At 39.1% G+C, this 14,936-nt stretch overlaps 1 protein-coding gene across 2 annotated transcripts in view; it reads left to right on the top strand.

The window, feature by feature from the left end:
* Window positions 1-14,936, top strand: part of FXR1 (FMR1 autosomal homolog 1) — a 33,679-nt gene that overhangs the window by 7,552 nt on the left and 11,191 nt on the right. For both annotated transcript variants that reach the window (XM_030280697.4, XM_030280695.4), the window contains exons 2-9: window positions 1,920-1,972; window positions 5,988-6,081; window positions 7,271-7,342; window positions 9,452-9,600; window positions 10,041-10,134; window positions 11,026-11,142; window positions 11,243-11,413; window positions 14,332-14,410. In XM_030280697.4, coding sequence (XP_030136557.1) covers window positions 1,920-1,972; window positions 5,988-6,081; window positions 7,271-7,342; window positions 9,452-9,600; window positions 10,041-10,134; window positions 11,026-11,142; window positions 11,243-11,413; window positions 14,332-14,410 — 829 coding nt within the window. The remainder of the gene's footprint in view (window positions 1-1,919; window positions 1,973-5,987; window positions 6,082-7,270; window positions 7,343-9,451; window positions 9,601-10,040; window positions 10,135-11,025; window positions 11,143-11,242; window positions 11,414-14,331; window positions 14,411-14,936) is intronic.

Genomic DNA, 14,936 nt, shown 5'->3' with positions numbered 1-14,936 from the left:
TGGAATCTCACTTGATTCTGAAGTTGTGCTTTTCAGCAAAGGAAAGAATTGAATTCAGTTCTGCAGAATAAATTTTTAGCTACTATAGGCTTACCTTAGAAACACATTGAATACTGTGAGAATACAACAGGAATAGAAGACCAGGTTCAGCTACAAAATGCAGAGGCTAGTATTGAATCACAGACTCTTGGAATGCAGATAAATGGCTGTCTCCAGTAGGGAGTTAATCTCTCCCTGTAAATACTCCTGTCTGTTGGTAAGTTGTCACGTAGCAGAACGCTGGACTGCATGAAGTTGGTTCTAAGTGCTGTGACTTCGGTGTTTTGTCCCTGTGTAGAATTTGGATAAATTGTAGTAGAGAAACTCCTATTTCCTGCACTGTATGTCGTGTTCATTTGTCACTGTGCTGGGGTACATTTGAAGGGAACTGCTGGTAGCATAAATTTGGTAGAAGTTCTGCTTTATCTCTGCTGCTGGCTTATACATGCTTTAGGCAGTAAAATTTTTTATGCTCTTTGCATCTTTAAACAGACATAACTTTATACTCCCATCCAGTTTCTTGAAACTGAAAGTCCCTGATTCTGGTTGTATTTTGCTCTTAACTGTTTCACTTGCTCACCTTTCAAAGGAGATTTGCCTGCCTTCCCTTGCAGTGACAGGATGGCCTTTGAGAGGGTTTATTTTATTAGGAGCACACTAGGTGGTTCAACAAGATAATTTCTGGTGACCTGCTTTGTTGAGCAGTGTGCTTTCTGCTAGAACTAGTCTTTTGTGTTGCTGACAGATGGGTTTGAGAGAAGCTCAGGGAAGAAGGTTTTTAGCAAATTCTTTCAGAGCATTGGCCGAGTATGAGCTCAGGTAAAAGGAGATTGGTTTTTATAGGCCCTTTGCAGCCAGCTGTCAGTGTGGGCTCCTTTACTGTCCGTCATTACACGGAGGGATCGACTGTGTCAAAATTTATCTTTCCCTGAGCTGACACATAATACCTCAGTGGTGCTTGCACAGCTGCTATGTTCTTCATCCTCCTCAGTTGTCAGTTTCTTAAATGGATATAATCCATTCAGCAGATTTCCTGGAACTTCTTTCTCTGAACATAGCTGTGCAGCTTTCTTACTCCTTTAAAACTGCAGGGTCCTCCTTGACCACCTCTGTTTGGGCAAATTCCAGGCTGGAGCAAAGGCAGGAATAGTGTTCTTTTTGTCTTTTAATTTTTTTTTCAGCATGCCTACCCTCCTTAATCAAGAAATGTAGCAGCTTAATTTCTGCATAGATACTTGGGTATAACACTGTGAGATTGATGTTTGTCTTTAAGTTTTTGATATAATGAATGCCCCCTAAATGTAAGCACAAAAAATCCATGAAATATTGTGGAGTTGTGTTGTATTCTCTTTGTTTTCCTGGGAAGTCCTACAGGCATTTGGCCTCATCCAGTCCCCAGTTTAGTACCTGAAAGATGATACCATAACTGGCTGTGGGGCAGCCTCTATTGCCAAATGTGATTCAAACTGGCTGCCAGACTGTTGGGGGGACAGTTGTTTAGGATTCAGTTTGTGTTGGGAGGAGCACCAGTGAGGCACATAGTGCTGTGCACAGCTATTGGAATAACTGTCTTTGCCTGGATCTCTCTCTGTTCCTGTAAAACACCAGTGCACACCTGTGGGTAGAGCAAGAAACTTTTGGTAGTGAGTTCAGTTGTAAATGAGCTGGTCAGATTTGAGCAGTCCCTGTGCTCTGCATGTCTTGGAATAGCCAGCTAAGAATACCAGCAACCTCGTGTAAAGAGGGGGAGTGTGTTTTGGAGCTTTCTGAGATTGGAACCTCAGTGTTAGTTGTAGTTTTAGCTCAGGCTCAGGCTGTATTGAAATTGCTGTCTTTTTGATTTCACATGCATTCTTGTAACAAAAATATTTTTGTTTTAGGGATTTATCAAAGATGTTCATGAGGACTCCCTCACAGTTGCATTTGAAAACAAGTAAGTATTTTATTTTTTTTAATTATTTGAATATTAGGTTATTTGAGTTTTGTGCTTTTGCTGTTTTTTTTTGGTGTTTTTTTTTTTTTTTGCCTTTAAAAGGAAACAGATTTCATTAGATACAGTTCTAGAAGTACAGGCTCACTAATCTGTTCAGCTTCCATGAGCTGCCTTCTTGAATCTGTATCAGAATTCTGTTCATCAGTTACACAGTCCTGTACATTCTTTGGTATCTTTAGTGATGTCCATAGGTGTGACAGCCAATTTTAATTAACACAGGAATCAGTGGCACAGGCTTGATACTCTTACACGAAAGCAGGAAAAGATGGAAATAACGAAGTACTCAAATGTCTCCTGTCTGGAATGCTGATCAGAATTCTCAACCAGAGAAAAGTAAAAATATCCTGATGGTGATTTTTTTTCTTTTAACTATTAGGAAGATAAATATACATATATATCCAGTCAAAAGACCTATTGTTTTTGAGTGGAAAAGAGTGCAGATCTGTTAGCAAATCTTGAAAAATAATTATCCATGAGGTCCATTTAATTTAATATATAAACACAACAGTGCTGCTGGGAACTTGTAGTGGCAAGCCAAGGATAATCCATGGGTTGGTAAAGTACAAATGAGTACCTGTTATTCAGTGTTCTGACTGATAACGCTGGATTACCTGGGAGATTTCAGTGCTAATTCCAAATACTCTGTGAGCTACATCCTCTTTCCTGTTTCTCTTCCAGTTACTAGGTGGAGATCCTATAAAATGTGTCATCTTTTGATGTGAAAATTGTTATAACCTTTGCCAGCTCTAACCTGTAGATTAGTCTTTGAGCCTTTCTTGAAGAAAGATTTCTGGGTAATAAAGGTAATGCTAGGGAGTGTGCAAGTGTGTCTTTATAAACAGTATTTATAATCCTGCTGACATAATCCCAGGTGTGTATGTGTGTACATACATACACATGTGTAAGAAGAAATCCTTGGGGGACACATAAGTAATCCTGGGGTTTACCCTGCAAAACCCAGTGTTTGTTTCTTTCTAATCTATGCTTTCTAGTTCTTCCTTTATGAAGACAGATGGGGTGGCAACTATAATTTATAGTAACACTGAGGTGGTTATGCAACCTGTTACTGTCTCCTAGGTTTTCATATTCTCACCCCAAAACCCAACAAACAAAAAAAAATTAAATCCTTCATTCTATCCATGGTCTAAAAAAATGTGACAAATCATGAGTTTCATCTTCAACATCTGTATTACTTTCTAAAGAAAAGAGTTTACTTCTTTTTGCATTTAAAATACATACTTTGATGTCAGAAACGAAGTAAGCTAAAGGAAGTGCCAGGGGCTCACAGCCGGAGCTGAATTGTTGGCAAACGCATTTCTAGTGTTTAGTATCCATATCATCCATGTGTTCTACAGAAAGTCTGGCAGCAGCAGCCATGTTTTAAAAAGGATGGGCTGCAGCATATGTAGAGTGTTCTGTTGACTAAAAATAGATCTGATCAGGAAGTGTGTGCAGTCGAATTATTCTGTGACGTAAATCTGATCAATTTGTATGCTTTTTATGGAGTTAAATTTATAAGGGCTTTAGTGGAACCGAAATTGGCAAGAGTGTCCTGTGCTGAGAGCATCAGTGTTGTGATAGTGATAATCACTAACAAATACACACATCTACCCCACAATAGGCAGTGTAAACTGTCACTTCGCATTTTCTGCTATTGTTAGCCAATCTTTATCTATAGCTATTGTAAGGTTCCCAAAGTTAAGTGCACCAGCACAGACTGCTAATGATGATTTTGTGGTCATAGCAACACTCAGACTCTGGGCAGGTAGCCTTAATTCTTTTTAGAGTCACTTTCTGAGGATGAGGAGGCAAGGAACAAATGCAGAAGCTTCAGGACCTGGGAACGTCTATTACTGTTAGGTGGAAAATTGGATCTTGAGTTTGATGGATCTACAGTTTTGTAGAGGCTCATTGGAGTTTGAAACAGCTGTATTGAAGGAGAGGCTTCTGTGCTGTGAGAAACAAGAACCTCCTTTTTTTTTGTGATTTGTAGCTTAGGCATCAGTTCTGTCAGATTGTCTTAGTAGATAGTTTGTGTCCCATCACAAGTAATTTCATAAAACACCTTGGTTTGCATTTCACCAGTGAGGTGCTCCAATTCTGGACTTAGAAAGTTTTGCTACCAAAACTTGGACTAACATTCTGAGAGCTGAGCCTTCTGTGCACTTTTCCACTGTGTGCTTCCTCCACTGGCAGGGAGGGGAAGGAAAAACCCAAACCCTGAGATTAGTAATGGTTATATTTGCAACAAGAACAACTGAATTTTTGGTTTTTTTGCCATTTCCTTTCACCATTTCTCAGAAATAGAATGTGATTTAATTAACATTTTGTGACTGAAATATCTTCCCACCTAAAAAAAAAGCAATCCATGTCCTAGAATCCTCAAGGCTGGAAAGGCTCACACTTGATCCTCTGTGATCAAGTCTAGCTGTTAAGCCCTGCACCATGGTGTTCACCACTATGGAAGTGCCGCATCCATGTGTCCCTGGAGCACCTCTGGGAATGGAGATTCGTGTTAGTGCTAATGTCTGCCCACCCTTTTAGTGAAGAATTTTTTCCTGCTATCAGTCTAAACCTCCTTGGCACAGCTTGACACTGTTTTTTCTCGGTCCCTCTCAGTCGCTCTTTTCTCCAGGCCAAGCCCACCTCCCCAGCTCCCTCAGCTGCTCCTCATCACATCTATGCCCCAGACTCTTCACCAGCTTCCTTGTCCTTCTCCGGATGTGTTCTAGCACCTCAGTAATAATCTTTATGCATTTTTGTTGTTTTTCAATCTATAATTAAAATTAAAAGTTTATTATAATGTCTTGATTAAAACGGTATGATATGTAACATCTTTATTAAATGAGGTACTTGAGTGTAAGCTGTGGTTTCAGAGCAAACATATGAATGTATCCATCTTCTCTTCTGGGAAGTTGCAGAAGTGCCCTTTGCTCCTTATGCTCAGCCTTGTTCTACTAACACAGGCTGCTCTGTCTGCAGGTTATTAAAAGTCAGCAAAGCAAGTGACTTGCAGTAATCCTTACTGTTACAAGTTGGTTGGTTCTGATTCTCTTGGTGTCTGATGTGAATCATATGGGCAGAAAGGATGGATGTAGCAATGCTTTAACAGATACCATAAAAGTCCCTCAGATATTCTAAATTAATAGGGATTTTTCATTCTCCTGGTTTTATTTCAACCTTTGTAGAGTCTTTAGTCGGATTTCTGACTAAGAGTGAGGAACAGCTGATGGCATTCTGTGACATTCACAGAGTAGAAGGGGAAAGAATTTCAGGAGAACACAGTGGATGTAGTTGCTCCAGTAGTCTCCATAAAATGCACTGGAAACATACATTTCTACAAATAAAATACTTCTGTACAGCCAACTATAGTAAAACAAATAGACTTGCAGTATAAGGAAGTAAACCTTTATTTTGTATGCCTAGAAATAGTTGGTATTGATAAGCAGATCTAAAGTTACGTTTTGATATGAATCTGTCATTGAGGAACATCAGATGGTTTGTAGGTGGAAAGTTTTGTTGAAGAGTGGAGTCAGATTTTCCTAAGATGCATAAAACTTCGGTGGTAAGCAGTTAAAATGTTAAATATGAGGTAGAGAAATGGATGAATCCCATAGTGGACTGCAAAGCTGAGCTTAAATCCATATAAGGGCTCTATGGCTTGAGCAGCAGGAATGTTAATTACATCATACAATGTCTTTCACTGGGGTTTTATGAAAGCCATTAGTTAAATTTTTCGGTTAATTTAAAAATTTTGTTGTTAAATATCTTCCCAGATACTACTTTTGTCTTGCCATGATTATGTTGTTCCTCTACTTACAAGGTTGGCTTTCTAGCAGTAAGAAAGCAGATCTCATTATATGGAAAGAAAGAATTTTAATGAAACAGAATTCTAAATTTAAGAACACAACAGGAAAATTTGAGAATTAATGTGTAATGCTTCTTCAACTTGCAGTTGGCAACCAGAGCGCCAGGTGCCCTTCAATGAAGTCAGATTACCACCACCCCCTGATATCAAGAAAGAAATTGGTGAAGGAGATGAGGTGGAGGTGAGTGGATGCTCATGTACTGTCCTGGTCTGGAGCTGCTTGTCCATTCCAGGCAGTGGTGAGGGGTGTCAGGGCATTACCAAGGTGAAGGTTTAAAACGGAGCATGTCTCTACACATGGGTTTATTAGAACATCAGTGGAGTGGTGGCATTTCAGTTTTCCAACAAAACTGCCAGTGGAAAGTTTTTCAAAATCTAAAATGTAAAATAGCTGAGCAGGTTTTAATTCTGACAAAAAATGTAGGCAGTTTTCTTTTTTGACCTGGAATGTAAAGTGTTGGAAATCATTGACGTGAAGATGTAATAAAGATCGTCTGATAGCAAGAGTTTTAACCCAGATGAAATGTCTGGTAGAGTTTGTGTGCATTACGATATTCTACAGAGAGGGTGTTAATAGGAGTGATGTATTAAATCTAGAAATCAAAATATGCATGTTCTGTTTCCTGTTCATTGTAGTATCATGAGTGATTCAGTTTAACTTCTGGGGGGTTTTCTGTACTTGTCCTTAAAATAATGAGTTTCCTTTCCTGAGGATACCATCGTACTTTTGGGCAACTAATCTAAGAAAAAATGTTGCATAGGTGCTGGGTTTTTATATTCCTTTATTTGAAATACATTGCCTTTGTTGGATATAAAGGGTTATTTTCTGCTTCCTCACTACTGTAAAACTCAGTCTGCATGCAAATGACTTTAACCTATTGAAAGTGTATGAGGAGCAAATGAAACCTAAGGATGAGAAAACTGGGTTTCAGAAGTCCTCTGTTCTATATCTGGTCGTGCATTACCTTGGTAGTGTTTTTAATACAGAGTATGTAGTCATGTGATTGGTTCATTTCAGTAGTTCTTGGTTTGTCAAGTAAGCCAAGGACAAAACAGAAATCTGAATTGTGGAGTTAGTTCTATGTGTGGACTTGCAGCTTGAAGACAGTGTTTGAATTTACTGAGGAATTGCCCCCAGAGAGGTGTTTAGCCAAAGTTTTATCTTCCTTTAAAAATGTCTTTGAATTGTCAGTGATTTATACAGGGGAAGTCTGTTCACAGTCCTTGTAGTACAAGAAGGATGGGAGTAGAATACTGTTCCGTCTTAATGAAAATTAGAGAAGTTGTGTGGTTCTTTCTTCATTATACTTGCACATAAGTGAATTATGTTTGTATATGCTTTCAGTGGTTCTTACTACTTTCATTTCCAGGTGTATTCTAGGGCAAATGACCAAGAACCTTGTGGCTGGTGGCTGGCAAAAGTTCGAATGATGAAAGGAGAGGTAAATTATTTAAAAATGTACTGATTTCACTCTTTCATGTTAAGTACAGTAAATAGAAGTTCTTTGTCATGAAAAAGCTCTGAATAAAAATACTACAAATACAAAAACATGACAGAAGAGAATTATAAGTTGTGACCACTTTGGAATGACCTTTGCTGCATTGCATAGCAGAGGGTCATGCCCTTAAGAGCTGGGTGAGTGATTTCCATTATCTGCAGTTTAATTGCTTGAAGGACTGAAGGCATGCACAAGGACAGGATTTCTGACAAATCTGTTTTGTGGATTGAACTTGGTGCTGAACATGAACTAAAGCACCTGTGGTTAGAACCTGTTTGTCATCTGTAAATTAGGCCTGGCTGTCGTATGGCTGTGGGTTGGTTTTTGTGTGTGTGTTTTTGAGTGCAGTGGAAGGACACTGCTTGTTTTGCTTTTACATGTGTCAAGTTTTTATTTTGCCATAAATAAAGGGTTGTTTGCAGCTGCCAAGTAACTTGCAGATTCAGACACTTGAGTCTATAGAGGTGTGGCAGTGTTTGACCCAGTCTCATTAAGGCTTTATTTTGTGAAGTGACAGCAAGAGAATTGAACTTCATCGTGGGAAGAGTCCTGTGTTTTGATGCTTCTGCTGTATCAGATTCCTAAAACCAAAGGAAACAGTATTGAGAAAAAATGATTATCCAATTTCTAGTATTGTTTAAAAACTGTCAACAAATATCAACATTTGTTGAGCTCTGTAAGGGCAAGGTGGTAGTAAATACCTGCCAGAGGAAGATTCTGTGTGTTGACCGTTGTGAATGAACAGCTCATTAAGAAATCAAGATAAAAGTAGACAAACTGATTTAAATAATAGTTTGTCATTTGTAGCTAATAGGCTTTTCTTAGAAGTCACAAAAATTTGAAACGTTGATATCACTTAACTTGCTATGCTGCTTATTTTCAGAAAAAGTCATACAAGTAAAATTTTTTACCATTTTCTAATTCCCTAGTTTTTACAGGGAAAAAAATTGGTTTTTCACCCTCAGTGCGCAGTGTGGGGTTGTCAAATTGGTTATTTTAGAGATTTGTCCCTGCAAAGTACTTCACAGTTCTGGTTGGCTTCTATGTACAGTCTTTAACCCAGTTCTATATTTGGATTTTTTCTGTAGCATTAATATTAAATTCACAAACAACCCACGTGTCCAAGAATTTGCTGCTTTATGATTGCTGTGATGTCCAGATTTATCTTTAACTGTAGAAGCTAAGTTTTTAGAGCATGTAGTGGTAGATCTCTTCAATTTAATTGTAGTTTAGTGTTTATTGTTCTTTATTATTACTTGAGCTAATAATGATACATGGATGCATTTCAAAACAGCTTTGTATAATTTGGATGATACTTATAAACTTAAAACTTGAAATTAGAAAAAAGTGTGCCATTACCAGAGTGATTTCCTTTTTCTGCATATTAAGCAAATTGTGGTGAGACAAACAGACCCCAGTTTTGAGGGAGGAAGAGGTAAATGTACTGCTGCATCCCTAGCACAGAGCCAGGCTGTAGGGATGGCTCTGTGCACCCAAGCTTCTTTGAACTTGCATGTGTTGAGTGGAAGCATAGGGGTAGATTATTGGTAACTTAAATCTTAGTTCTCTTGCCTCCTAAATTTGGCATTGTGTGTAAAAAAGATTGAGTTTCTGTATTGATTTTGATCTTATGTGATTCCCAGGTAGTTTGCCTATTGAATCAGTGGATTCACCTTGTTTGTTTTAGTGTTGCAGAGTAGATATTTCTGTGAAGAATTATTCTCTGATATTTTTAGAATTAGAGCTCCAGTAAACATTGTGGGTTTTGGAACTTGAAATGAGCTAATGAAAATATTTGAAAGAGAGATGAGAAAAATCAATCCAAGATGCTGTTGTGAGGGACTGAGACTATGCTGATAACAGGGTCCTGACTTCTGTAAAGGAGCACAGGGGTGCTGAAATATGTCCAGGCTCATTTGTGTAGAAATGTGTCGTTGTTTTAGGGTTTTGTTTATATATTCATATTTTGTGCTTCCTTGCTGATGCTGGTAATGTTACTATGTCTTTATTATTCCTTACTGAAGTTACTATTTTTAAAAAAAACTCTCCCAGTTTTATGTCATTGAATACGCTGCTTGTGATGCCACTTACAATGAAATTGTCACTTACGAGCGACTGCGACCTGTGAATCAGAACAAAACTGTCAAAAAGAACACCTTCTTCAAGTGCACAGTGGATGTTCCTGAAGACCTGAGAGATGCGTGAGTAGCTCTGCACACTTAAAGAAGGCTTTTACTTTTTGGAAAGGGGAGAAGAACCCACTTGGCTTCTGTTTTAGCGGCTGATTTATGGGTCTGTGAAGAGCCTTAAAGGTGTTAAGGGCTGCAGTATCTTACTTAGGAACTGCTGACGGGGGCCCCTGCTGAGCTTTCAGGTTGGGGACAGAAGGCAAGTTCTCAGGTGGGAATTTGTGCCTGTACAGGTGAGTCACTTCACAGTGGGCCTGTTACTGAGGCCTTCCAGATAATCCTGGTGCCATAGAATCCACAGGGAAACCGGAGCCATGTTGAGGAGAATGGAAACTTTCTTGTTTCTGAACAATCCTTGCCATAAAATACTGAATGTTCTTAGTTTTGATCATCTTATTACATGTTCAGTTTTGATGCAGCTTGTTGAAATAGCAATCATTTTGTCTCCTTAGGTGTGCTAATGAAAATGCACATAAAGATTTCAAGAAAGCTGTGGGAGCATGTAGAATTTTTTATCATGCTGAAACTGCTCAACTAATAATACTGGTAAGTAATTATTTCTATGTGAATTACATAGGTCTGCTCCTCTGACCTATGTAAATGTTCTGTGAATTCCCAGTATATTATTTATAAGAAATATGTAGCTAGCTGTGTGTGTATATGGAAGATGGTTTAACTTGCCAAGCTATGTAAATTGGGAGAGATTTAATATTAGATGCATTTAATCTTTTTGGGCAAGGCCTCCAATGCATGCAACCAAAATTTAGGAGCAGCTTTGAGTCTCATTGTTTGTATGGCTTTTGTGATTTTCAGCTAAGTTCTCCTTTCACTGGTTTTAGCAGGTGGCTCAGAGGTCCGTCATCTCCCTCCACTCTGGAGCAATAGCTTTCCCCTCATGCTGTATTGCAGCTGTGGGTCAGACTGCAGTGTATTTCCTTGTGAAGAACTGCGCCAGCTCAGTGTAGCCATTAAGGAATTGTTCACTTAGATGCCTCTCTGGTGGTTTTCTTACTATGTAGGGTTGCACCAGCTTTAGTTTTTCTTCATAACTCCATTTACTCAACATTATCCAGTTGAACCTCACTCTGCAGGATTGTGCTGTCCTTTATTATTTCCTTAGCTCTCTTACTTGCACACACAGTGATAAGTATACGTATGGTAGAAAGATTTATTTGGCAACATCAAGGGGAAGTGCTTACTGTGTAGTTCAGCAGTGAAGTAATGTAAAATGTAAAACATGCTGGGAGAACATGAGTGAGAACCAATGGTTGTTGGTGGTGCTGAATTTCTCATGCTTTGTTTTGAGGAAGAGCAATGTTCATGTAACCTCTGAAAATTGAGATCATGTTTATGACTTCATTTCAGTAGGTTCCTGATTTATCCTTTAAATGTGTATTTGCTTACAAAGTCAAAACTTAGGTTCCCTCTCTCCTGTAGTCTGCCAGTGAAGCAACAGTGAAGAGAGTGAACATCCTCAGTGACATGCACCTGCGCAGCATTCGCACCAAGCTCATGCTGATGTCGAGAAACGAGGAAGCTACAAAACACTTGGAGGTAAAGTCACAGTTTGTGTCTCTTGTTGCTTGAAACTGAGCTCAGAGCAGTGCTTTACAGTGAGTGCACGTGGATGAGTCTGCCTTTGTTTTCCCTTCAGTGCACAAAGCAGCTTGCTGCAGCATTTCATGAGGAGTTTGTAGTCAGAGAAGATTTAATGGGACTTGCTATAGGAACGCATGGCAGTAACATACAACAAGCCAGAAAGGTTCCAGGAGTTACAACCATTGAACTTGAGGAGGATACCGGTACTTTCAGAATCTATGGAGAGGTAAGGGGGAACTTCATATGAATTCTTGGAGTATTTCACTCTGCATCTGGTTTTAGACTGGTGAGAGCTGTACCCAGAATTAAGAACAGAAAACACCTCCTGAGTTTTTGTGTGTCTTTGTGCATGTTGACACTGTGGCAACTTCTACTGCATTTATTTGAAATACAAGCCTTTGTTGCAGTGGTGACCTCCATGAAGTGTGTTCTGTCCTAATCACTCAATTTTCCTTATATCCTGGGTCAACCTGAGAGAAGTATAATTTCCTGCTATTTTAGTTAATCATGGGTTTGTTTGGGTTTCTTTTCTCCCTCAGAACAAAAATGCCACTGTCACCAGGGCTCTGTCAGCAAATATTTTGTGGATTTTTATCCCTTGTCCCTAACTCTACAAGTATGACTGAGTCCCTGATGTTAATATGTCTGAAAATCTGTGGTTGTCTACTGTTTGAGGAATCTGAGGTCTTGAATTCTGCTCCATCTATATCAGGAGTAGAACCTGGTTGTGATCAAAGGTTCAGATAAAGTTGATCCTGTGGAGAGGAGAACAAACTTCTGTACTTTGCAGTATCTCTGAAACTGTCCTTTTTTTGGAAACCTTAAAGGCTTCCAGGGTATCAGGTTGGCAGCAGATCCTTCTTTCATCTCCTACTGCCAGTAAATCGTATCTAAGTTCCTGAGGAATAAAAGAATGGGAAGAATGGGACAAGTTTAAATGCAGTGGAATGTCCAGTGTATTCCAGTTTTGATCTCCTTCATGTGAATGATGTGATGCTGGAACTTGTGGAAAGGTTATGACTGTCACCAGCCTCTTACAGAGGGTCACAGCAATGATTATAAATACCAGATGCCCCCTAAATAAAAATGCCTTTAGGCACATCAGCCTTGTCCTTCCTAGAAGTGATAAGTGCTTCTAAAAATGCCAGGCAGCTTAACTATTCCACATGATAAGGTTTTCAGCATCTGGCTACACTTGCCTATTCTTTTTGCCTCTCTTCAGCTGCAGTGGGCAGCCAGCCAGGCCCCGATGGCTGAATGCACAGACAGACAGTTTCAGGCTGAGATGTGTGGGTGTAGTGAACCAGTGTTGTTGACATAGCAGTCATGGTCTGAAGGTTTCCCGTAGCTGATGTTTTGCGTACAAATAAAAGTTCATTGCTCAGGGCCAGGCTCTTGGGGGAAGAAACATGAAGATAAGTTTTAAAGACTATTGGAAATCTCTGTGGCTAGAAAGAATCTTAAACTGTATGGCATGCTGTTTACGCATTTATCCCTGTCTGGTCAAGGCCATTTTGGTTCCAAGAGCCTTTCTTGATTGTGTGAACTGTTGATTATGATGCCTGTACAGATCACAGGACTGTGAACTTCAGAGTTTGGGCAGTGTAGCTTGGACTACTTATGGAAGCTTGTGCTTCCCGGAGCGGGAGAGCTGTGCCAGAAATAGAAAAGTTCCTCTTAGACCTTCATTACTGTCAAATGGAATTGCAGTCAATTATTGTGCAATTCTTAACACTGGTAGGTATAATACTGAGTTTAGAAAAATACCCTGCATTTAATTTTTCTATTACACTCTTCAGTAGCATGGATGTGTCTGGATTTGGGCTACTGTGTGACGAAATGAGAGCATCAGTGGACACTTAGGCTGTAATTCAGAGTCAACAAAGATAGTTGCTAGTGACTGGAATCCTGTGAGGCCTTTAATCCATGTTCTACTACAAGGAACTGAGAAAAGCTTGTCTGAGTCAGCTTTATGTGCTCACTCATGTTGGGGTGTTGAGTGAGTTACACAGGTTGGTTGTACTCACGTAAAAATCCTGAGTGCCCATGACAAGTGTAGAGAGGCATATGAGTGCACTGAAGAGCTGCAGCTCCGGCAGTTGTATATTTTCGTGTCCTGATTCTGCTTCTGTAAATGCATTCACAGTTCCTTCGTCTTTATTTGGGAAATAATTGATAAACATACCTGAGGCAGGAACTCTGCTTAATTGTGTCTTTCTGTAGAATTCACTGAGGATGAAGAATTGCTAGCGTGTGTTAAGTTTGTAACATTTGAGGGGTTGCTCTGCAAATTCATCATAACCTCTGCTCCTCACAGTGTCTTCCTGTTCATCTGTTTCTTGTGCTTGATCACTGCTTTCATTATATTGAAATCCAATTTGGCCATGTTTCTTCTGCCATCATTTTGACCTCTGCCAGAAGTAGAGGTTTATACATTTTCTTCTTCTTCTAGGATTTGCCTGATTGATTAAAAGGTGCCAGAGTTGGTGGTACTCTCATTCCGTGTGTTGTCTAAAAATGACAGATGAAAGGGTTGAGGCATTAGTGTAAAATGGAAATTGTGCTCTTAAACTGCTGTTACAGACTAGATGCTGATATTCTTTCCTTAATTCTACACTTCTGCTGTGCTAATTTGAAGCCTTGTTTCTTGTTTCAGCATCTCAATTAACTCGGTTGATTTTTGTTATTTAATAATAAAGCTGCAAGAGAGCATTTACAGGAGTTCTCCCCAGTAACCAGAGCCACTGTCCTATCTTGGAAAGCATTGTAGATGAACTGTGGCCAGAAACCAGCATTCTGGAAAGAGAGTGCCGTGGTTGTAAAATCACTTGCAGTGTTTGCTCAAAGCCCCATCCAGCCTGGCCTTTGAACTCTTCCAGGGATGGGGGATCCATTCTGATATCTCAAAAAATCTTGAAATAACATGAAAAAATGTTTTATTCATTACTGATACTTTGCTTTTCTACTGAAGTTTGTCTCTGGGCATTTCACTCAATTATTCCTTTATGATTTAGTTCAAAACTAGATTCATCTTGTCTTTATTATTTTCTTTTTGCAAATAAGTTTATTTGGAAGACTGGCAAGGTTTTGTTCTTAACATTCTGTATTCACAAATAAATTCTATTTTTTTAAATTTATTTCCAGACTGCTGATGCAGTAAAAAAGGCCAGAAGTTACTTGGAATTTGTGGAAGATTTTATTCAAGTTCCCAGAAATCTTGTTGGTATGTAATACTGCTAAAACTTAAAAAGTTTCGAAAAGGGAGCCTAATCTTAACTTTGCAGAGAGGATTTAGTTGCCAGTACAATACTTGATTTCTCAATTTAAGCAGAAAGTGATTAATGTTTTAAAACTACACATATCTGAATTTTTATGAAATTGGATATATTGTTGCTGCATGATAGTTTGTCAGGATTTTAACACTTAAACTGACCTGATTACAGACTTGTACCACCTAATTTAATGGTAATATTTGAAGTTCAGATTCTAGTGAAAAAAAACAAAACCAACGCTCTACTAAATTGGCTTCTTAAAAGTGCTGAAGCTGAGTTCCAAAGTTTAATCTGGGAATTCTCCAGCTGAGTTGCAAGAATGACCCGAGACCATTCTCCTGTACTGCTCCCTCCTGGGTTGAGGTTTGTCACAGGTGGTGGTTGGATGCTGGTGAGCTCCTGTATAGATCAGCAGTGCTCATAGTCTCGGCCTCAGTCTCTAAATAGACATTTTTCCATGTTGCAGCTTTATGAAGG

This window comes from Taeniopygia guttata, chromosome 9 (genome assembly GCF_048771995.1).
Source record: "Taeniopygia guttata chromosome 9, bTaeGut7.mat, whole genome shotgun sequence".
NCBI classification, from domain to species: Eukaryota; Metazoa; Chordata; class Aves; order Passeriformes; family Estrildidae; genus Taeniopygia; species Taeniopygia guttata.
The sequence above is the reverse complement of the archived record's forward strand: the minus strand, read 5'-3'. Positions and strand labels throughout refer to the sequence as shown.